Genomic DNA, 23,342 nt, shown 5'->3' with positions numbered 1-23,342 from the left:
TTAGGGACTTTCCTCTTCTAATTTAAGTCACAGATATCTCTGGAACTGTGTTCCCCATGTTGTGATACATACTTGAACTGTTTGATATATAGATCTCCAAAATCCGCCACAAGCGGACAGACATGAACATACTGCATTCTTTCTCATACCCCCAGAGTTCAGGGTCTCTCTGCAGAGAAGGGCACTTTGGTGACTACAGAGTCATTTAGTCTCACTTGACCACTTTCCCCAGCTCTTTGCAGTAGAAGCCAGGGTGACTGTTCCCTTGAGGTTGCTTTCCTTTATGCATAAGTGCAACTGGGTTTTACTTTTCGCATTTTTGCAAAAATAATTCAAACAGGTTCTGGTACAGCACCTATTGGGGGTGCCAGACCACTGGCAAATTAGCCTAACCTAAAGTTTTCTCATTTCTTGTAGCTTACCTAGAAAAGCATTTATTATGCAAGAGGATTGATCACAAAGAGATTCTGTTTATTTAAGACATTTCTCAATGATTTTCCTGTCAGAAAGGGGCATCCTCTTTTTGGCTGAATGCAGAATGTAGGCCAGCTTCAACACATCAAGTCTATAAATGTTGAATTTCTCCTCCATGCCAACTGCTGAACTAGATCACAAAGGTGTATATGACTTCCATGTACCAATGACCCGTCAAAGAGTTCACTGTATTTGATCATCATCGTGAAACAAGATGCTATACAGTATTCTGTTTTTAATCAGATGCTAAATATGTGGTGCTAACAAGTAATAGAACATTAGAATATGATATTTTAAATAAGGTGTTAATTGGGAAGTGGAGAAAATAGGAGCAAAACAGAACTAGAGATTGGACTGACCAGAAGAAGCTTCTCTGAAATGCTGTTTGAGCATGGGCTGAGCTCTTAAAAATGGGATGGAAAACATTGTTTACTCTTGTCTTTAAAAATGCTGAAGTATGGCTTCCTCAGGTACCCCCTTTTGGTTTGTTAACTTGTAAGTGCTGAGTTTTCTTCCAGTTTTTACAGTAGAAGTCTGTAGTGTGTGCCTCTCTGGCATTTCACAAAGTGGGATAAGGTTAAGGATGTGACACTAGCTGACTTTGGGTCATGAGACATGGCCCCATTTGTTCATGTGCACTACAGTGGGGTGCATGGCCTGAAAGTGGAGCCTCTAGGATGACCCCAAATAATCCAGCTGTCCTACCTACCAGCAGGTCAGACATGTAACAGATAGATGCTGGTGCTATGAAGTCTGACTTTATGTTCAAGTCTCAGTAATCAATAATAAAGGTGACGTTTGTTAAAATCTTATACTGAGTCACTTTATGTTAAAGAATAGAGTCAAAACCCTTTAACTATTAAAAACTGCATAATTTCTTAAGCAAACCCCCGACAAAAAGTAAAATTGTCCTCTTTATCTAACTAAATTCTATCTCTACTCCCCTTTTTAAAATGAATGTGATAACATATATCTGAGTAAGCTCTGTGATATGTCCTAGTCTCACAGCAAAGGAGAAGGCCATCTATCAGCTGCAGTTCAGTTTGTGGTAATGTATTGGAGAGAAATCATTTATTGATTCTAGTTGGATCTACTGATAATTTCAGAGCTTTAATAACCTTAGACGAGAAAATCCTATATCAGTCTTAAAAATCCTTTCCATTTGTATGGGCTCTCTTCAGTTCATAACTAATTTCTTTCCATCTCCTTCAACCTTATCTAATACAAGAAGCTGTACAAGTGGTTCTATGTTATCAAGTTCTCACTTAGCTTTGGAACAACTTTCTGTCTGTCTCATCTTGCCTGCATAGGGCATAAAAAGTAATGTAAAGCGAGGAATTGTACCCCAATAGTCACTCATCTAAAAGCGATAGGAGGAACACATACACACACATACGTACTTCTTTGTAAAGGGGTATGTAAGACTCCTGATAGAAGAGCTTCGGTAATAGACTCATTTCAGTAAATTGAATAAAGACACGTTTCTGACTGAACTTTCCTTTCATCTTGCCAAGCTGAAGGCTTGTTTGATTGTTGTAATTGGCCTAGGAATGTATGGCAATGCTCAGTATGAAGTGTGCTTTGCCAAAAAGCTGCCTGAAGTGACCTGGTAATTCACAAGGAATCTGGAACCACACTGAACTCTCCCCTTCTCTCCCTCTGGAAGCTCATTGCCATAGCTTATGAAACCCTGATCTTCTGCTTCCCTGTAGTCTCTTAATTTCCTGACAAGTCCCTATGCCCTTGTCCCAATACCTAGTTCTGAAAGTTTAAATTCTTTTTTTCTTCTGAGGAGCCATACTAGGGCTTTCATTTATTAGAATATTTTGTGTGTGCATGATGTCATCACAAACTAAACGGAGACACATCTATCTGGTTCTAAAATTCAGAATCCTGGACCGTATTGAAACAGCAGCTCCCTCTATGAATGGTGTTTGGGAGGTTCACTTTCCTCCCAAAGGGGAGGAAAGGGGCCTTTCTCCTTCTGTATTTTCAGTTTCATAAAGTAGGGATAATTTCTATCAATATCCAAACTCCTTCCCTAGCCCCTTTAATCTAGGATTCTGTAAGACAGTCTAAACTTTATCTCATGATTTTATAACAAAAACAAAACAACACAAAACCCCAGAAATCAAGCAAAAACAAAAACTTGCCTGGGATCAAGATGGAAATACACAAATAAGCATGCATAATACCTTCGCCAGGGCATTCTAGAAATTCACTGAACAGCAGTCCCCCACAGAGAAATCTCCCAGTTGAACAGCAGGCCCTTTGGTCTGATCACCTCCAAAAATGAAGCAATAGGGAATGCTCGTTGAAGAAAGCGTTGGATGACTTTTGTCCCCCTTTGAAGCTTAAAATGTCATGATTTTTTTAAAATGCAAGCCTCTTTCCCACTTATTCCAAATGTATTTAACTATCCAAATCATCTGAAGGTAGATCAGTAAAGACTTAAATAAAAGTCTAGCCTAATTATTTCCAATAGTTTTGGCAATTGGATTTAACCTAATGCAGTATTACCTTATGTAGATTTTGCCTCAGCAGGTATTAAAATGTTTGGCAATTAACTTTTATACACTGTATCTAAAGAATGCTCTAAAAGTTCTGGAAAATACTTTGTGCTTCCTGATGCAAGAAAAACACCTCCTACTCCATCTCTTTTAATCCTAATTTGCATTATCCACATTCTCAACCAATCCCTCTTTCTTTGGGTAAACTTGAATCTAGCACTTGTTAGGATCCTCTGGGATCATAAACCAATGGAATCCAAATGACAACCTATTAGGTCCACTTATGAGTAATTTAACATTTTCATTAGAAAGATAAAGCCCCTGTTCTGGGTCTCTTTAGAAGCACAAAATAGACTTCTGCATTAGCCTTGTTTCCTTTCATATACATGTTGGGTCTGGCATCCTGATAGAGCATACTCATGTCTTAAGAAGAGAAAAATCAGAGAACAAGGACAACTGCATAATGTGGGAAAAGGGATGGTTATGAACAAAGACAGTGAATTTTTAGGGCTCTGGCTAACCCAGGTTACCCTGAGCTAACCATTGATCTTGTTGCATCTAAGCACTGAGATTCTCTTGGGAGACCTTCCAGTTTACAAATCAATATTTTTAAGATTTCATGACAATCTTGTAGTATCATGACTACACAGGGAGAGATCTTTCTATCATCAACATACAATGATCTGTGACCCCAAATCACATTAAATTACTAACACTCACTATTTGTTTCCCAAGCAGCCTTGGGGGTGCAGATGAAGACTTTGGGGAACCTGTATCATACTGAAAGGACTATTTTGGTCCTGAAGAGCTCCAGTGGTTTAGCCTTATAAGAACCAGGAAATTCTAGATTTATTCCAGGGTGGACCACAACGAACCTCTTCAGAGAGAGGCCCAGGATTGACATAATTTTGGAGAAAGAAGGAAAGGAGAAGGAAGAAGAAGAAACAAAATTTCTCCTAATAATTCAACTCCTACCACGTGTCACACATATTTGTATTAGTGCCAATGACAAACCTATAAGGTAGCTTTTGTTCTTCTATAGACCAGGAAACTGAGATTAAATGACTCTCCCAAGGCTATTTATTTATTCAGCAAATACTTACTAGGTACCAGGAACTGTTTTAGGTGCCAAAGAAACAATGGCAGACTAGGTAAAGACTACCCTTGTACAGCTTACCGTTTACTTTAATATTTTTCAAATACCTTTTTGATCATGACTCACAATAAACAATGCATATTAAACTATTACACAATACAAACATCATATAAATACAAACAGGCGTATATACTTGAAACAAAGTTTTTACACACACACCCAAGAACTTTTCTTTAGTGTGTACAATGCAGTCTCTGATATTTTCTATTCTATTTCTCCTTTTTTTAAAGTTCATCTGGTACTAACCAATTAAAGTGATTTCATGATCTGCAACTAAGTCACAATCCACAGTTTGAAAACATGGTTCTAGTGGACTTGAATGGAATGGATTAATATTGATATTAATCAATATTTCCTCGAGGCCTGAGGAGTTATCTACATCTTTTTCAGTGTACAGTTTAACGGCAAGAAGGAATATGAGAAGTGCAAGGAAGCTGTCCATCATTTTGCAGCCTGGAATAGCTTGGTGGAGGCCATCCAACTCTGGTTTGGGTCTCCCATAATGTTCAGACTCCATCTCTCCTTTATAGTGTGTCTCTTGTTTGCTCCTGTTTGCCCCCAGCAATAATAGTTTTACCTTTTCCCTCTAACCTTTTGTTCTTCCCACATAGGCTGACAACAGAATATCCAGGCCACTATGGTGAGGAAATGGACATGATTTCCTACAATTATGATTACTATATACGAGGAGCAACAACCACTTTCTCTCCAGTGGAAAGGTGAGCCTTCACCATGGGCTAGGGTTAGCGAGGTCAGGAATTAGCTCCACACAAGGATCATGCCTGCAGGAACCTGGATCTGGGGTTTTCCCTATTTGAGTTTCCTACCTGGTCTAAGATTAACTGAGAGATTGATGGGACAGTGGAAAGCAATGGGAATTGAACACATTTCATGGAGCAGCTCACCCTTGGAGATGAGGTTGTGTTCCACCTTGCTCAGAGCAGGAAATTCCCAACTTGGTATTCCATGATGTTCTAAGCTCTTCCCTTTATTCAATTTCAAAGAGCATTTTTCCTTACCAAACGTTAGGAAGAGAGCACAAAAATGGTTGAAAGAGTACCCACTGTCAAAATGAACCCTCTCCAATGCTATTTCTCCATATGGTCCCCACTTTGGGTTGTGGGAAGGGAGAGAGAAAAGAAGGAGAGGGGGCTGGAGGGGAGAAACACACAAAGCTTACCAACCTTATTTAGAAATAAAAAAGGAGAATTTAAATAACGGAAAAGAAAACGACACTAAGTTTTAAAATCTGTTTGCTCTCACGATCAGCTCCCAATCTTATCACAAATATTGAATACATCAAAACAAAACAAGAAGAGAATAAAAATTCTCCTCCCTACTAATAAAGAGATATGAATAAATTCAGGTGTTAAAAGTTTGATCTGTCTACTTTTAGTCAGGTGACCATCACTTTACACAGCAAATGAATTCCTAAAAAGTTAGCAATAAATATTTTTCAAATAGGACAAAACCTAACTCATTAACTCATTAAATAATAGATTGACAAATTTGAGTGTGACTTATCTTTTGTGTATATTTATGCTTTTGAGTGCAATGATATCACACCTAACTGAAGTAACTTATTTAATACAATCCTTAATTTAAAAAAAGAAAAATAAAACAGAAAAAAAATCCCATGAAGTAGCTCTGAAAAGACACAATACGTGTTGCCGGCTCCATGAACAAAAACCCTTACATTTGCTCATAGGAGAGCTTCTTAGTTCTCACACATTAATTATTTGTATTTTAGATATGTTTTTATCTAGCTTAGTTACTATTTTCTAGAAGGGGCAAATTAAAAAATAAAGAGGGAAGATATTACTTAGAATGAGACTCACTTCACCAGTGAGAAGAAATAGCTGAATGATGTGACACACACAAAAACATACTTAAGAAAAAGAAAGAAAGAAAAGGAAAGACCTAAGAACTCAAAGACTACGGAAGCCTGGTGACATTTAGCAGGAGTGTGTATCCCCAACGGGCAGCACTGGATAACGTTATAGCAGAGAGCTCAATATTCCTAATGATGTCTCCAAGTCATCATGTAAATTAGTTCTGCATTTCCTCCTTAAGAAGGCAGGAAGGAATACAGTAAAGAAAGCATGCCATCCAAAATTTCCACCAAATAAATACATTTTGGCAGTTAAAATGTCCAACTGCTTGGCTTGGAAATTTTCAGTTATGTGGTTTAACTCAAAATCTTGGAAAACTGAGATACTATGTCATGCATTTGTTTAAAATGAATATACCCATGTGATTTTGCTGCTGTCACTAACAATCAGTGGCTTAAAGGTCCACAACTTGGATTTCTTCCACTCTGCTAAAAGAGGCTGAGGCCACTACCTTGGATAAATATTGTCAGTGCACAGGACTCACTGGGCAGGAGCTTTTCCTCTACATGCAAATCATAGTGGTTTCCTCCTGGAATGGAGTTGCTCATCTGGGGCACTCCCGACAGCTGGGGCCAGATACTTCTTTGTTGCAGGAGCCTTTCCTGTGCAGTCTAGATGTTCAGCAGCATCTGGCCCCTACACACTACCTGGCAGTAGCAACCCCCGCCCATAGTTGTGACAACAGCAACAACGAACCCTGGGGAGCAAAACTGCCCCTGCTTGAGTACCGCTGTCCAGGAAAGAAATCAGCGACTAAGCCTGATTTGAGTACCTTGATTCTTTTACAACCAAGTAGTCTACATTTTGCTTAGCATCAATTAAAAGCTACAAGAGTAGTGTGAGTGCCTGGCTGAAGATCTTATTTACCTGTGTCCGTTGGCACAGAGATAAATTAGACTTGCCTACAGTAATAAAATTCATTTGATAAATATGCATGCTACCAATTTTCTAACCTCCATCTAAAACAAGCCATGTCCTCTGTTGACAACTGCAGGAATAAATACTAATAAATAGTTGGTTATCCAGGCTCTTAAAGATCTGTACTGGAGGACCCTATGCCCAGTAACTCTAAACAAACAGGCTGGAGCAGCAGACTCAAATTATAAAGCCTGCCTTAGGCTGTTTGAGCAGCATGTACCATAGCTGCTGTTATCTCCCAGAACTGAGAGTAGTCAGCCCCACCTTCCAGATGGATGAAGATCTTACCACTGTTGGTGTTTTAGAGAAACTGATCTGGGAAGAGGCCTTTCAGATTGAAAAGGAAGAAGGATATTCTAAGGTTGAGTGACCTCACTGTGCTTGGGAAGCATTTGTGTGATCATGTATGGAATGACTCTTTCTTTTTGCCCTTCATCAAGACTTTGCAAAGGATGTGACAGCCCAAGTCCTCGATGGGATTATGGGTATCAAGTTATGGAGGCATTCTGATATAAGATAAAGAGGAAGATTTGAGCTCAACAAACTTGGAACCTGAAATTGCCACCTAATTATGTTAACGAAGGTCACTTATTTCTCTGAGTCTGCTTCTTCACCTTAACAATGACTTATCACGAGAATTAAATGAAAAAATACGTAAAGCATCTAGTGCAATGCTGGATATATTGGAGGACTCAGCAAATAGTAGTTACAATGGTCGTTATCATTGTTAAACAAAATCAGACCAGAAAAGTGCTGTGCAGAGTAGGATCTCAAAAATTTTTTGTTAAATGGGTGAACAAAGAACTTAGGCTAGCCCTTAGCAAAGAACATTCCTTGAAATGTATCCACACCATGCTTTTTCAAAATTGAGCAATTCTATGTCCTCTCATACCCATGCCTGACCATTTAAACAAATACTCAATTCAATTTGTTATACAAGAATGGCAGGCATTTTCTTTTTCACTTTATGGGTTTTAGAGTTGTTTCCCCTGCCTTCATTTCCCTATGATAGTGTCTTCTGAAGGGGAACACACAGGGTATAGCATGGAGCCTAGCACATGATAGGTATTTAGGAGAAGAAAGAATGAGCAGATGGATGGCCTAGGTAAGAGAAGATTCTTTACCACGAAATGGAGACAATGTTGAATAAATGCTTTTATTACAAGTTGTTAACCTATATGTCCAAGAGGTCCCTTTGAGACAGAGCAGTGGTGAACTGATCACTGGTGATAAACAGGACCTCAACATGCCAGTGACCTAGCTAGTCCCCTCCTAGGTGCAACTTGAACTAGGTGAGGCGGTGTCCGGGACTCCTGACCTCATAGACGATTACTTGTAGGTTTTCTAGTGACTTCATAGATGTGTCTTCTGAGAGGAAAGTGAAACTAGTTGGCCCTAAATTCTCCAAAGGTTTTTCACTCCTTTTCTCTTAGCAGTGATTTTTCCTAAGGTGTCCTTTCTCACTGACGTTAGCTCTCTGACTCTCTCCCCACAGGGATCGCCAGTGGAAGTTCATAATGTGCCGGATGACTGACTACGACTGCGAATTTGCAAATGTTTAGATTTGCAACCTACCAATCTGGGTGAAGGGAAAGGGGCCAGGAGACCTGAGGATGTCCACTTATGTTGACATCAGTTGGGACTCCTAAATGGTTTCTACTGCTCTCTTTTCTTCTCCCTGAGCTGGTTGATAGTTGCTATGCCAGCTATCTGGGCCCTTCTGACTAGTATCACACATATAATAAAATCCACAGTTTCTCACTTTCAACATGTTCCATAGCAACCATTTTATATGAGTGACAATGGCTCTGTAGCACACCGTATATTCTGTGTGCATGTTCACAGCCTGAAAAAATGCCTGGCTGCTGGAGCACCTGTCACAGGCTTGCTGCTGCTTTTACTACCCAATAAGCTGCCTGTTGCTGAGCAGTGTCTGTGAACAGGTTCAGTAGTGGAGTGAAGGGGCAGAAATTGAGGAAGGGGAAGGAAGGTCTGCAGCTATGACTGTCTGAATGAAACCTAGGGTCCTCACCTAGAACAGACCTTCTGCCTTCAGGGGACACACTCTCCCCCACCACATGAGCCATGGTTGCCTAGAAGTTCACCTGCAGAGCTCTGTGCTCCAGGACGGAGGAGACTGTGAGGTGAAATGGGGAGGTGGAAGAGTTTGGGGGCTGAAAGACTGAGGATTAGAAGAATTTCCTAAATTGGAAGAAGACTACTAGCACACCCAGTAATGAAAATGAGCATCGGAACCAGAGGAACCTGTGGGAATCAGTCTCAAGTAAGACAAAAACAAGAAAGAAGAGAGAGGTCAGAGAATGGAACTCAAATTAGGAACTTGGAAAGGGAGTGTGGTCAGGGTGCTTTGGAAAACTGAAAAAGGGGTTTGACTCACTGGCACCTGGAAAGGCTGGCATATGCCCTGTAGCTGTGAGAGCTCTGGAAAACTCACTTGGATTGGTCTCAATATTCTGGATGGGAAGGCCTGTCCTGGGGGGCCTACTTCTCTTCTATGTGTAGTTTAGGAGTGTCTTTTGCAGAGGTGGCATTATCTTTCCTCCTCCTGTGATGTCTCCGTCCCCAGCCCTTTTCACTCTCTTCGTCATAAAAGGAATAAAAATATTAACATTTACTATGCTACAAATGTTAAGGGTCAGCTTTTTTCTCTCTTCACGTCCCCTTTCTGATTATTCATCCATCCATTCAGAAAATATAGCTTAGCACTGTGATTTGTGCCAAGTACCATGCATGGCACCAGGAATACAATAACGATAATGACAGAATATGGTTAAGAAATCCAATACATAAAATATAAAGTGCTAAGTGCTTCCATTAAGGATTGGACAAAGGGTGGAATCACATTTCTTTGTCTTTAAATCCTCCTCACACCAATGCTTTTTAACCACAGGGAGCCCCTATTTCCTTTACCCGTACAGTTGGCCTTTTCTTTTCAGTTCTATGCTGCCCTTCCCTTCTTTTCTCTCTCAGGGGACCCAGGAGAGCAGGCAGCCAAGCAAAACCACAGGGGTCACCCACCTTGTCATGCAAGCCATCTAGGTGGCCAAGATAGTGAATCTCAGCCAGTGATGCTGCATTTCCCACAGTGAGATCCTGGTATTAGGAAGAGGAAGGCAGAGCTAAGGATATGTCCTCCTTCGCCTTAATGCTGAGGCCCTTTTTCATATTATGGTTTTGCTTTATTTCTTCCATTTCATTGTTTCCAACTCTCTGGCAATTTTACTTTACAGCAAGCTTCACAGTGTTGTTTCACAATGGGCATCATTAATACTTTAGCAATTGCAGCTCTGGGTCAGGATGGCAGCCAGGAAGTGGACTTAGTTGTGTGTGTGGAACACAGCTGGAAGGGAGGCAAGCAACACAGACGGGCTGACTTAGCAGCTATGATGAAAACCAAAGGTGTGTAGGGGGTGTTGCACCTCACCAGGGCTGAGGTTGGAGAGATGCAGCTGGGAGAAGCAGTCCAGAAGACTGCCAGACAGCACAATTCGAGGAAAAAAAATAATAAAGCAATCCAATAAGTGTCTGTGCCAAGTAGAATACATGGAGAGAAACACTATGAGAGAAGCTGTTTTTGCATATAGGCCAAGGACAATAACAGTAAAAACATTATCAACTTGGTTCAAACCTGAATAATTTATACTTTCTATCATGTCAGTCAGTAAGAACTGGGTGTCAGACTGGGGCTAAATCCCAGATCTTTTGACTGCAAGTTCTCTCTCTGTGCTCTCATTACTCCAATCTTTCTATTTATTTGTCCACAGCCTTGGATGAGCTACCTCTCCACTCTAGGAGGACATTTATCTAGGTAATCATTGTGTTTTCTTGCAATCCTAGAATTCCGTAAATGCTATCATCTGCCCCAAATTGTTTACAAAGGGCTTTGCTAAGGCATTTTCTTCCAGAAAAGAAGCCTGGGATGAGAGTTGAAAACCTAGGTCCTACCCTTGGCTCTGACAGAAAGTGGCTGTGCAATGCTAGACAAATCCCCGGGCCCACCTTTTCTTCATCTGCCTGGTACGAACAGGGATCCCTTTTCCAATAAGTTCACAAGATGGTGATCACATAAAATGGGAAGAAAAGAGACATGATTCCAGCCTCACAGGGTCTACAGTCTGGTAGGGAGAGATGAGAAAATAGACAATGGAGACACAAGTGCAGCAAAGTTTCCTGAGGAAGCCAAGCCTATGGTTAACCCTGAAGGACCAGGAGAACTTGTGAGGTGAGTGGGAAAAGTGTGGGCTCTGGAGTCCAGCTGTCTGGGCACAAATCCTGGTTCTGTCCCTTATCAGCTGCATGACCTTGGCTCAATCACCTACCTTCCCTGAGACTCTATTTCCTTACCAGTAAAGACAATAATAGTACCCACATCATGGGGTTGTTGTAAGGATTAAATGCAATCTCACAGTGTCTTATTATATTTATTATACATACTTACATATTATACATAATAAGTACCCAATAAATGTAGTAAGAGGAATGGAATATTATTAGTATATATTAGAAAAAATGTTCCTCAGGTAAGCTGGATATTAGTAGAGATAAAGAATAGGAAAATTCACAAAAGAGGTGGGACTTAAGTTTTGCTCTCATTCATTTATTTATTTGTTTATTCATATTCAGTCACTGAATCAATAAATTATTAAGTTCTTATTATATATTAACCCCTGTACTAGGCACAGTTCCTACATTCCAGAGAATTATAAACTAAGGGAGTCAGACAAGCAAACAAATCATTACAGTCCAGATTGATAAGTCAAGAATAGGTATCATTTCAATAGAGAGTGGTGAAAGGTTAGGGTGGGAAAAGGGAAAGTGGCATTTCAGGCAATAGAAACAACATCATGGAAGGCATAAAAAGATGTATACGCTTAGGAAAGGTTCCCTGGGAAACACTGATGTCACCAAGGTGTCTGGGAGGCACACATGCAGTCATAATGCCCTAAGGATGTACTGTACACCCTAAGGATGTGCTCACATCAGCACCATAAACTATTTATGCATATTAACTGCAATTTTTATATCTATCTAGAACTCAGATTGCAGCTGGAGCCTCCTAGAAATCTAGGGAGAGGGAATTTATCAACTCCCGTCTCTGCTCCTCCATTCTTCTCATATGCACAATACCAGGGCCTGGGAAGTTTTCTCTCCATCCTGGGTGTTCATCCACATATATTATCTTTACCATCAACGGCTTTGACCCAGACCAGAAACTCAACATTTTTTTTTAGTCCCTTCAGAGGAATGTATTCTCATAAAAGCATTAATGAATGTACAAACTCAAACAAAACAAAAAAACTTAAAAATTTAGACATTTCCTTCTGCCATGTTTTTTTTTTTTTATTGCCCATCATGTAGTCAGGGGTTTTCCCTCTCTCTAGCTGGTCCTCCATCTAGCTTCCAACCTACTTGATTCTCTTCTTACACTTCCAGATTCTTCTCCCCCTATTAATGAAGGAAAAGGTTGCTCAATACAGACCGCATCCAAACAGGGATGCATATCAAGGTGGCCAACACAAGCAAAGGCCATAGAGTCAATAGAGACCACTCTTACAAAGAAAATCAAAGAAAAGAACAAAAGAAAATCTTACAAAGCTTCCATCAATTTTAATTAAACCTGGTTAGCGCTTCTCTTTAGCTCTCTGAAGTTAAACCACTGTGTTAAGAAGCAGTACCAGAGCCTAGTTACCGTTCTGGAAGCCAGAGTCATTTAGGTAAGTGAAATGAATATATTTTATCAACTAATTCCTTTGTAAAGCAAGGATAAGAAAACACACCTACCTCAAAAAGTCATTTTAAATAATAATGTATTCATGCATAGCACAGATTTTCATGGAACTTAAACTTTTCGCAGGCTGAAATAACCACAATCTCCTAAAAACTAAAAACCAACCAACACTACCTATGTATTTTAAAACCTATTTATTAGATTCTGCTGTGCCTTGCTAAGTACTGGAAATGTACCATTTGTGACCTCCTTCTTCTCCTCTCCCCAATGCACCCAGAAGGAGCCCAGGTGTCTGTGTGAATGAATGAGTATCTGTATCAGTGAAAAATGTTGAATAGAAATATCTTTTAAAAAATGTAAATTCCTATATTCTCTGAATTCTCCGAATTGTAGCATTACTGTTTATTTCTCTGTTCTTTTTTATACTTTTCTGCTTTTCCCAACTTTAAAAAACAATTACCATTGATTGTGTTTATAATTTTTTTAAAAAAGTATTTTAATCTTATGGAACAAAAACGGTCACCAGCTGCCAAGCATTTTAGCCCCAGGACCGTGTTCCAGCTGAAAGGTGAGCATATGGTGACTTCATGGAAAGAAAGATTATAAAACCAGACTCTTTCATCTAACTGGCCACCTAGTGAATTATAATTTAATATGAAGAATTACCTGCTCTTTCCAACGTCTCTCACCATCCCCAGAGACAATGGAACAGATGTTCATTCTGTCATACGGCCAATGAGAAACGAATATTTTAAACTCCTCCACTCGCCAAAGTCTAACTTGCCCTTCAGGGCCAAGCATGGGCTCAGCTTCCCCAGAAAACTTCCAGTGCTTTCTAAGACTGGTTCAGGGTCCCTCCCTGGCTCCCCCAGTACTCCACGTCTTTGTTTTCACTCTCATGAAGGCAGGGATCCTGCCTCTCTGGTTCATTTGTAGGTTTTTAGCGCCTGGCAAGATGTTTTACACATAGTGGGCATCTAAGACATATGTTTTAAAATTAATCTGGATTTCTAGTTGGTTTTCAGTTTTTATTGGGAAAACCTACCAAAGCTCTAAGCAATCAGTAATTGAAAACATGAGTAAAGGTACTTTGAAAATTGTGTAGTTCTATTAAGAGGCGTGGTGGTATATGTTGCTGCTGTGGTTTTGCGGGGGGTTAATGCCATCTCCTGCTCTTTCCCCAGCATCACTAGGTAATCACTAATTTCATCCTTTGCAGACCTACTCACTAATGATGAGGGAGTTGGAAAACACACCAGTCACAATTGTCACATGTTCAGAAAGTGTGTTACCACACTAATGACCAGAATGTGAATTTTGGTGTTTTTATGACCTTTTCAACTATATTGAAATCAATATCTGAGCAGCAAGGACAGGGCTAGGTATTTGTTGCACATGAGATAGAGCCTAGTTAACTAAGACCTGAAGAGACTTGGGGCTGAGGGGCAAAGGGGCTCAGGTTGGTAAACTGGTATAACTCTGTATGAATTTGGATGCTTTTTGAGTCTTATAACAGCATATGAGTTCCAGGGGGGTGGGAGGGCAGTGAATTTTGTTTGATGCATCCCCGATACAACAAATATTTGATGAATAAATAAAGGTAGAGCCCTAAGACTAACGCTAACACAGATTAAAATTTCATGAATACAGACGTTATGACCCTTGTTTTTCCTGGTTATTCCCACTAAGAGTTACTTGTGGGATTAGCTGATGATAAACTGGACTGAAGCAGTGAAGCTAGCTTCTCAGAGTCAGGGTTTCCTGTTTATAAGGTTGCCTGGCAGGCATTCATAAGCCATGCTGGTGTGCCACATCTTCCCTCTCTGAGACTGGTGGATTTCAACTGACCTGGGTGTCTCCTTGGGCCTCTTTTGTTGGCAGACTCAAAGGTGAGCTCATTAGCCCTAACCCCTTGGAAAGACGTTTTGGAAATCAAACAGGCTCTGAGTCATACCTGCCTGTCCCCTACCGAGACAGTAGAATGTCATGCAAATTAGTTCTGCCCATTGCTCCCAGGAAAAAGGAATTGAAAATCTCTCACAGTGTAAAACAGCACAGTTCAAGTTGGAGAAGGACTTCCCAGAAATTCAGAGAGAAGGCAGGCTTAGTTCTCCACATGCGTAGGTAAGCCTTGATAAAAGTCCTTGCAGACGGATAGAAAAAGATGGAAAGATGTGGATGAGTGGATTATTGGGGCAGGGCATCAGGCTCAGCCCTTCCCAGAATGGCGCCATTGCTTGTTCTAAATCCATAATCTCACACATCTGTGCTGTTGTACATTTAATGTTGACTGTTACTTCAACAAGGTATCATTAATCACCTACTTTGTTCCTGGAACAAACTGAAGGAAGCCACAAAGCATAAAACACACTCCTGACTTACTTCCGCGATCGCCGGCGTTCCGGAGCCCAGACGCAGCCTCTGCGTCGCCCGGCACCTTCTGTTCGGTCAGCGGCGTGAGGGTCTCGCCGCAGCGTGTAGTCCGCGCGGCTCGGCCTGTTGTGAGCCCGTGTGCTCGCCGGGCCGGCCGGCCGGCGCAGCTCCAGCCCGTATCCCCCGGCTGGTCCGGCGGGTCCGGGCACCGCCTCGACGGCGGCACCGCCGAACGCGCGGACTGGACCGCAGCCCGCACCCCGAGCGGACGACGTCATGAGGCACCTGCCATACTTCTGCAGCGGCCAAGTGGTGCGGGGCTTCGGTCGCGGCTCCAAGCAGCCGGGCATCCCTACAGCTAAGTTTCCTGAACAAGTAGTAGATAATATTCCAGCTGATGTATCCACTGGCATTTATTATGGTTGGGCCAGTGTTGGAAGTGGAGACGTCCGTAAGACGGTGGTGAGCATAGGATGGAACCCATACTACAAGAATACAAAAAAGTCCAGGGAAACTCATATCATGCATACTTTCTAAGAGGACTTCTATGGGGAAATTCTTAATGTGGCCATTTTTGGCTACCTCAGACCAGAAAAGAACTTTGATTCTTTAGAGTCACTTATTTCAGCAATTCAAGGTGATAGTGAGGAAGCCAAGAAATGACTAGTTACCAGAACATTTGAAACTCAAAGAAGACAATTTCTTCCCGGTTCCTAAAAGCAAAATAATGAATGGCCACTAATGGAAAAGCGTTTTATTTATTCATTCACTATTCTCTAATATTTTACTGCTCATAACTCTACAGTCTCATCTTGGTTATATTTTAAAAATCAAACATTTTCCTACAGCTGTGAATTAGTTTAAACAGTTTAATGTAGTTACCATACTATGTTCCAACTGTTCAATTAAACCCATCATGTTACAGTACTAAAAAGCTTCATTTTAAAAATTAAGATTCTATTTTATGTATGTTGATTAAAATGTACCACTAGAAAGGTCTTAAGTGTTTTATAATGGAAATGAAATATATATAAATACGGGTAACAGGCAAGTCATTAGTTTGCGATGAGAACTATAATTCTCATGGTAAAATTCTAGCATGCATGTACCTGCGTAGCATGCTTTGCTATCAGAAGGCTTATAAAAGCAACTATATTAAGCAGAGGTTTGACAGTTTATTACAAACCTAAGGGGAAAAATCCAGACTTCGTATTTTTGATATTTTGTGCATTTATATATTATTATAGACACGAAGACTTGCGAAATTTCATTTTAATTAGTCATTTCCTTTAAGGGCTCAAATCACTGTACTGTGTTCCATCTTTGTTACAGCTGCCTCAGTTTTAATTGGTCTACAGTCTGTGCCTATTATTTTTTTGTTTTTCTTTTAAAACAGTAAAACGAGCGTTTTTCGAATCTCTAGATCTCATTTTTGTGTTGTATAACACTTCTCTCTTTTTAAGAGTAGATATTCTTCAACATTTTTCTTAACCTTTGCTTCCGGTAAACGATTGTCAGTGTTAGTTTTTCCGTTTAGAATATCCTACAACTCTACATTTACAAAATGTAGTTTCATCTGAGTCTGTATGTGCCATCCCATCCCTTCACTATATAAACAGCGATTAAATGCATATCTCTCTTTTTTGTAGATTTCACATCCATTTTTATTAATTAATTACTTTGAGAATCATAATTTATTTAGCCATTAAGGGATTGGGTCCTGTCCCATTCTCAGAATCTTTTCACTTTTTTTGTGTGTGAATTTTATTTTATTTATTTTTTTATACAGCAAGTTCTTATTAGTTATCTATTTTATATATATTAGTGTGTATATGTCAGTCCCAAACTCCCAGTTCATCCCACCACCACCCCCCCTCCACTTTCCCCCCTTGGTGTCCTTATGTTTGTTTTCTACATCTGTGTCTCTATTTCTACCCTGCAAACCGGTTCATCTGTATCATTTTTCTAAGTTCCACATATATGCGTTAATATACGGTATTTGTTTTTCTCTTTCTGACTTACTTCACTCTGTATGACAGTCTCTAGATGCATCCATGTCTCTACAAATGACCCAATTTCATTCCTTTTTATGTCTGAGTAATATTCCATTGTATGTACATACCACATCTTCTTTATCCATTCGTCTGTTGATAGGCATTTAGGTTGCTTCCATGGCCTGGTTGTTGTAAATAGTGCTGCAATGAACGTTGGGGTGCATGTGTCTTTTTGTTTTTTTTGTTATTGTTGTTTTTAACATCTTTGTTGGAGTATAATTGCTTTACAATGGCATGTTAGTTTCTGCTTTATAACAAACTGAATCAGTTATATGTTCCAATATCTCTTCCCTCTTGCGTCTCCCTCCCTCCCCCACTTCCTATCCCACCCCTCTAAGTGGTCACAAACCACCTAGCTGATCTTCCTGTGCTTTGCGGCTGCTTCCCACTAGCTATCTATTTTACGTTTGGTAGTGTGTATATGTCCATGCCACTCTCTCACTTCGTCCCAGCTTACCCTTCCCCCTCCCCGTATCCTCAAGTCCATTCTCTAGTAGGTCTGTGTCTTTATTCCCGTCTTACCCCTAGGTACTTCATAACCTTTTTTTTTTTCCTTAGATTCTATATATATGTGTTAGCATATGGTATTTGTTTTTACATGTAGCTGTCCTGTTCTCCCAGCACCACTTATTGAAGAAACTGTCTTTTCTCCATTGTATATCCTTGCCTCCTTTGTCATAGATTAGTTGACGAGAGGTGTGTGGGTTTATCGTTGGGCTTTCTATCCTGTTCCAATGATCTATATTTCTGTTTTTGTGCCAGTACCATATTGTCTTGATTACTGTAGCTTTGTAGTATAATCTAAAGTCAGGGAGTCTGATTCTTCCAGCTCTGTTCTTTTCCCTCAAGACAGCTTTTGCTATTTGGGGTCTTTTGTGTCTCCATACAAATTTTAAGATTTTTTTGTTCTATTCTGTAAAAAATGCCACTGACAATTTGATAGGGATTGCATTGAATCTGTAGATTGCTTTGGGTAGTAGAGTCATTTTCACAATATTGATTCTTCCAATCCAAGAACATGGTATATCTCTCCATCTGTTTGTGTCATCTTTGATTTCTTTCATCAGTGTCTTATATTTTTCTGAGTACAGGTCGTTTACCTTCTTCGCTAGGTTTATTCCTAGGTATTTTATTCTTTTAGTTGCAATGGTGAATGGGACTGTTTCCTTAATTTCTCTTTCTGATCTTTTGTTGTTAGTGTATAGGAATGCAAGAGATTTCTGTGCATTAATTTTGTTTCCTGATACTTTACCAAATTCATTGATTAGCTCTAGTAGTTTTCTGGGGCATCTTTTGGTTTCTCTATGTATAGTATCATATCATTGGAAAACAATGACAGTTTTACTTCTTCTTTTCCAGTTTGTATTCCTTTTATTTCTTTTTCTTATCTGTTTTCCATGGCTAAGGCTTCCAAAACTATGTTGAATAATAGTGGTGAAAGTGGACATCCTTGTCTTATTCCTGATCTTAGAGGAAATGCTTTCAGTTTTTCACCATTGAGAATGATGTTTGCTGGTGGATTGTCATATATGGCCTTTATTATGTTGAGGTAGGTTCCCTCTATGCCCACTTTCTGAAGAGTTTTTTTCATAAATCAGTGTTGAATTTTGTCAAAAGCTTTTTCTGCATCTATTGAGATGATCATATGGTTTTTATTCTTCAATTTGTTAATATGGTGTATCACATTGATTGATTTGCATATATTGAAGAATCCTTGCATTCCTGGGATAAACCCCACTTGATCATAATTTATGATCCTTTTAATGTGTTGTTGGATTATGTTTGCTAGTGTTTTGTTGAGGATTTTTGCATCTATAGTCATCAGTGTCATTGGTCTGTAATTTTCTTTTTTTGTAGTATCTTTCACTGGTATTGGTATCAAGGTGATGGTGGCCTCGTAGAAGGAGTTTGGGAGTGTTATTCCCTCTGCAGTTTTTGGGAAGATTTTGAGAAGGATGGGTGTTAGCTCTTCTCTAAATGTTTGATATAATTCACCTGTGAAGCCATCTGGTCCTTGACTTTTGTTTCTTGGAAGATTTTAAATCACAGTTTCAATTTCATTACTTGTGATTCTTCTGTTCATATTTTCTATTTCTTCCTGGTTCAGTCTTGAAAGATTATACCTCTCTAAGAATTTGTCCATTTCTTCCAGATTATCCATTTTATTGGCAGAGAGTTGCTTGTAGTAGTCTCTTATGATGCTTTGTATTTCTGTGGTATCTGTTGTAACTTCTCCTTTTTATTTCTAGTTTTATTGACTTGAGTCCTGTCCCTCTTTTCCTTGATGAGTCTGGCTAAAGGTTTATCAATTTTGTTTATCTTCTCAAAGAACCAGCTTTTAGTTTCATTGATCTTTGCCATTGCTTCTGTTTCATTTATTTCTGCTCTGATCTGTATGATTTCTTTCCTTCTACTGACTCTGGGTTTTGTTTGTTCTTCTTTTTCTAATTCTGTTAGGTGCAAGTTTAGACTGTTTATTTGAGATTTTTCTTGTTTCTTGAGGTAGGATTGTATTGCTCTAAACTTCCCTCTTAGAACTTCTTTTGCTGTATCCCATAGATTTTGGATTATCATGTTTTCATTGTCATTTGTCTGTAAGTATTTTTTGATTTCCTCTTTGATTTCTTCAGTGATCTCTTGGTTATTTAGTAATGTATTGTTTAGCCTCCATGTGTTTGTGCTTTTTACATTTTTTTTCCCTGTAATTGATTTCTAATCTCATAGTGTTGCATTTAGAAAAGATGCTTGATATGATTTCACGTTTCTTAAATTTACCGAGGCCTGATTTGTGACCCAACATGTGATCTATCCTGGAGAATGATCCGTGTGCCCTTGAGAAGGAGGTGTAATCTGTTGTTTTTGGATGGAATGTCCTATAAATACCAATTAAATCTATCTGGTCTGTTGTATCATTTAAAGCCTGTGTTTCCTTATTAATTTTCTGTCTGTATGATCTGTCCATAGGTATAAGTGAGGTGTTAAAGTCCCCCACTATTATTGTGTTATCTTCAATTTCCTCTTTTATAGCTGTTAGCATTTGCCTTATATATTGAGGTGCTCCTATGTTGGGTGCATATGTATTTATAATTGTTATATCTTCTTCTTGGATTGATCCCTTGATCATTATGTAGTGTCCTTCCTTGACTCTTGTAACATTCTTTATTTTAAAGTCATTTTGTCTGATATGAGTATTGCTACTCCAGCTTTCTTTTGATTTCCATTTGCATAGAATATCTTTTTCCATCCCCTCACTTTCAATCTGTATGTGTCCCTAGGTTTGAAGTGGGTCTCTTGTAGACAGCATATATATGGGTCTTGTTTTTGCATCCATTCAGCGAGCCTTTGTCTTTTGGTTGGAGCATTTAATCCATTCACGTTTAAGGTAGTTATCAATACATATGTACCTATTCCCATTTTCTTAATTGTTATGGGTTTGTTTTTGTATTTCCTTTTCTTCTCTTGTGTTTCCCACTTGGAGAAGTTCCTTTAGCATTTGTTGTAGAGCTAGTTTGGTGGTGCTGAATTCTCTTAGCTTTTGCTTGTCTGTAAAGCTTTTGATTTCTACATCGAATCTGAATGAGATCCTTGCCGAGTAGAGTAATCTTGGTTGTAGGTTCTTCCCTTTCATCACTTTAAATATATCGTGCCTCTCCCTTCTGGCTTTCTGCTGAGAAATCATCTATTAACCTTATGGGAGTTCTCTGGTATGTTATTTGTCATTTTTCCTTTGTTGCTTTCAATAATTTTTCTTTGTCTTTAATTTTTGTTAATTTGGTTACTATAAACATGCGTTTATAGTAATCAGCATGTTTATCCTTGGGTTTATCCTGCCTGGGACTCTCTGTGCATCCTGGACTTGTGTGGGTATTTTGTTTCCCATGTTAGGGAAGTTTTCGACTGTAACCTCTTTATATATTTTCTCAAGTCCTTTCTCTCCCTTCTCCTTCTGGGACCCCTATAATGCAAATTTTTTTTTCATTTAATATTGTCCCAGAGGTCTCTTATTCTGTTTTCATTTCTTTTCATTCTTTTCTGTTTGTTCTGTTCTGCAGCAGTGAATTCCACCATCCTGTATTCCAAGTCACTTATCCTTCTTCTGCCTCAGTTATTCTGCTATTGATTACTTCTAGTGTATTTTTCTTTTCAGTTATTGTATTGTTCATCTCTGTTTGTTTGTTCTTTAATTCTTCTAGGTGTTTGTTCTTTAATCCTCTAGGTCTTTGTTAAACATTTATTGCATCTTCTCAATCTTTGTGTCCATTCTTTTTCCGAGGTCTTGGATCATCTTCACTATCATTATTCTGAATTATTTTTCTGGAAGGTTGCCTATCTCCACTTCATTTAGTTGTTTTTTCTGGGGTTTTATCTTGTTCCTTCATCTGGTACATAGTCCTCCACCTTTTCATTTTGTCTATCTTTCAATGCATGTGGTTGTCATTCCCTTCACCTCCACACAGCAGCATCTTTCTCTCCGCAGACCTCTGGCAGCACTCAAGTGCATATCTCTTACATTTTAGAAAAAACACCTAAAACTTCATGTTTAGGTTTCCTCAAAGTTTAAACGAGCACCTAGCAGTTCATTTATATATACCAGTTTCTTAAACAACACAAAATACTTGTTTCCCCCTTAGGAAAACTATTGAAGAGCCAACTAGACTCTGAAATACAAAGTTATTTGTTTTTAATGTGGTTATATGTTCCTGAGCAAATGCGAACTGTTGTAGTTGTGTGTGCACAATTAATTTAAGGCTAAAGAGTGCTATCTAGAAGCTAATTTTAAAGGTAACTCTTTATAAAACCATTTTCCCCTAATCCATATAAATGAGAGAACTGATTTTAACAAAACAGTTTATATAATAATTAGAAAACCACCTAAAGCTAATGTTGGAGAAGGGGGAAGCAGCAATAAATTCAGCTGGATTACTTTGAATTTTTGGTGTGTGAATTTACAGCAAACAATGTAGTTGGTGTTCTTTTCATTTATCCTCTATAGAAATACTTAGAAAATGTAATTTAATGTTAGAAATCCTATATTTGAAAGAAACCTCAATTATCAGTGGCTCTATGAAACAAAGTTAAAAACGAACATGGAAAGTGTAAAACATATCTGTGTTTGTTCGAGTACCTTGCTGCTGATCCTGTCCTCATTAAGTGTGAAAATTCTTTGATATTGTGTTGTCACCTTACATTTTGTTAAATTACTATTGCTTTTGAAAAACCTATAGTGTGTGGTTTAGGAATTAGTTAATAGTGTCTACATTTTTTTAAGTTTTTTATTAAGTATTTATATATTATAAGAAATTGCAGTAGGGCCATTTTTGATTAGTCAATATTTTCAGGCCTTGAAGTTAATCTTGACCAAATGATGTTATTAAAAAAACAAAAAAGCAAAACACACACACACACACAGACTCCTTTCTTCAGGAAGATTTTTTTTCTAGATAAGGAGCCAAGACCTAAAATTCAAGAAAGGTTAAAAATTAAAAGAAGTCTGCTTATAATCAAGTGTCCAGTGAGTGACAATCAAGGGTACGGTGAGTGATACACCCAGGAAATCTCATGCTATTGCAGAGGTAGGAGTATCACTATGGGCTGATGAAATAGAAGACATTGGGACAAGTGAAAAAAGAATAAGAGTCATGCCAGTAGTGGAGACTGTCTGGGCATACCTATGGAAGTGAGGTGCTTCTCAAGGAGCTGAGGGAAACCCTGGGGCCCATTAGTCCAATTCTTACCTCTTACCCATGGAAGGCTGGAGCCCACTGAGGTAAACGACTTGCTCAAGGACACCCCATGAATAAGTGGCAAAGTTGGATCTAGAATTCAAGGCTCTGGGATATTAGCTTGGTTATGTACACTCCCAGGTCCCTGTTCAGTGGTTTAGTGAGGTTAAATGTAAGGGTGATTCAGGCCCTTGAACTCTGTGCTCTAACAGGCTTTCCTCTCTAACAGACTTTCCTATTTAACACTTGCAGCTACTCTAGGTAGGCTTGCTTACTGTCATTTTTTAGATGGGTTCAAGGGTTTCTGAAATAGAACGTAACTTGCCCAAGGTCACACAGCTAGTGAGAGTGGACTTGGAACCCAAGTCAGGCTGTTTGCAAAACCCAGTTTCTCTCTGCTGTATCAACTTGGAGTCAAGGGTTTCCAGTGAGAGTAAGGAGACAGAAAGTTTTTAGACTCTGTGTTTTATTTTTCCATAGCTGAATGTTGTAC

The 23,342-nt window shown here is 39.1% G+C and overlaps 1 protein-coding gene and 1 pseudogene across 1 annotated transcript in view; both read left to right on the top strand.

The window, feature by feature from the left end:
* Positions 1–9,592, top strand: part of DPT (dermatopontin) — a 40,129-nt gene extending 30,537 nt beyond the window's left edge. Inside the window, exons 3-4 of the mRNA XM_024742472.1 lie at positions 4,752–4,859; positions 8,446–9,592. Of these exons, the coding sequence (XP_024598240.1) occupies positions 4,752–4,859; positions 8,446–8,512 (175 nt within the window). The 3' untranslated portion in view covers positions 8,513–9,592. The remainder of the gene's footprint in view (positions 1–4,751; positions 4,860–8,445) is intronic.
* Positions 9,593–13,203: 3,611 nt separating this feature from the next.
* Positions 13,204–15,814, top strand: LOC112398050 (riboflavin kinase pseudogene; annotated as a pseudogene).
* Positions 15,815–23,342: the final 7,528 nt, after the last annotated feature.

Source organism: Neophocaena asiaeorientalis, unplaced genomic scaffold, assembly GCF_003031525.2.
Source record: "Neophocaena asiaeorientalis asiaeorientalis breed wild unplaced genomic scaffold, Neophocaena_asiaeorientalis_V1.1 scaffold99, whole genome shotgun sequence".
NCBI classification, from domain to species: Eukaryota; Metazoa; Chordata; class Mammalia; order Artiodactyla; family Phocoenidae; genus Neophocaena; species Neophocaena asiaeorientalis.
This window is presented reverse-complemented; position numbering and strand designations above follow the sequence as displayed.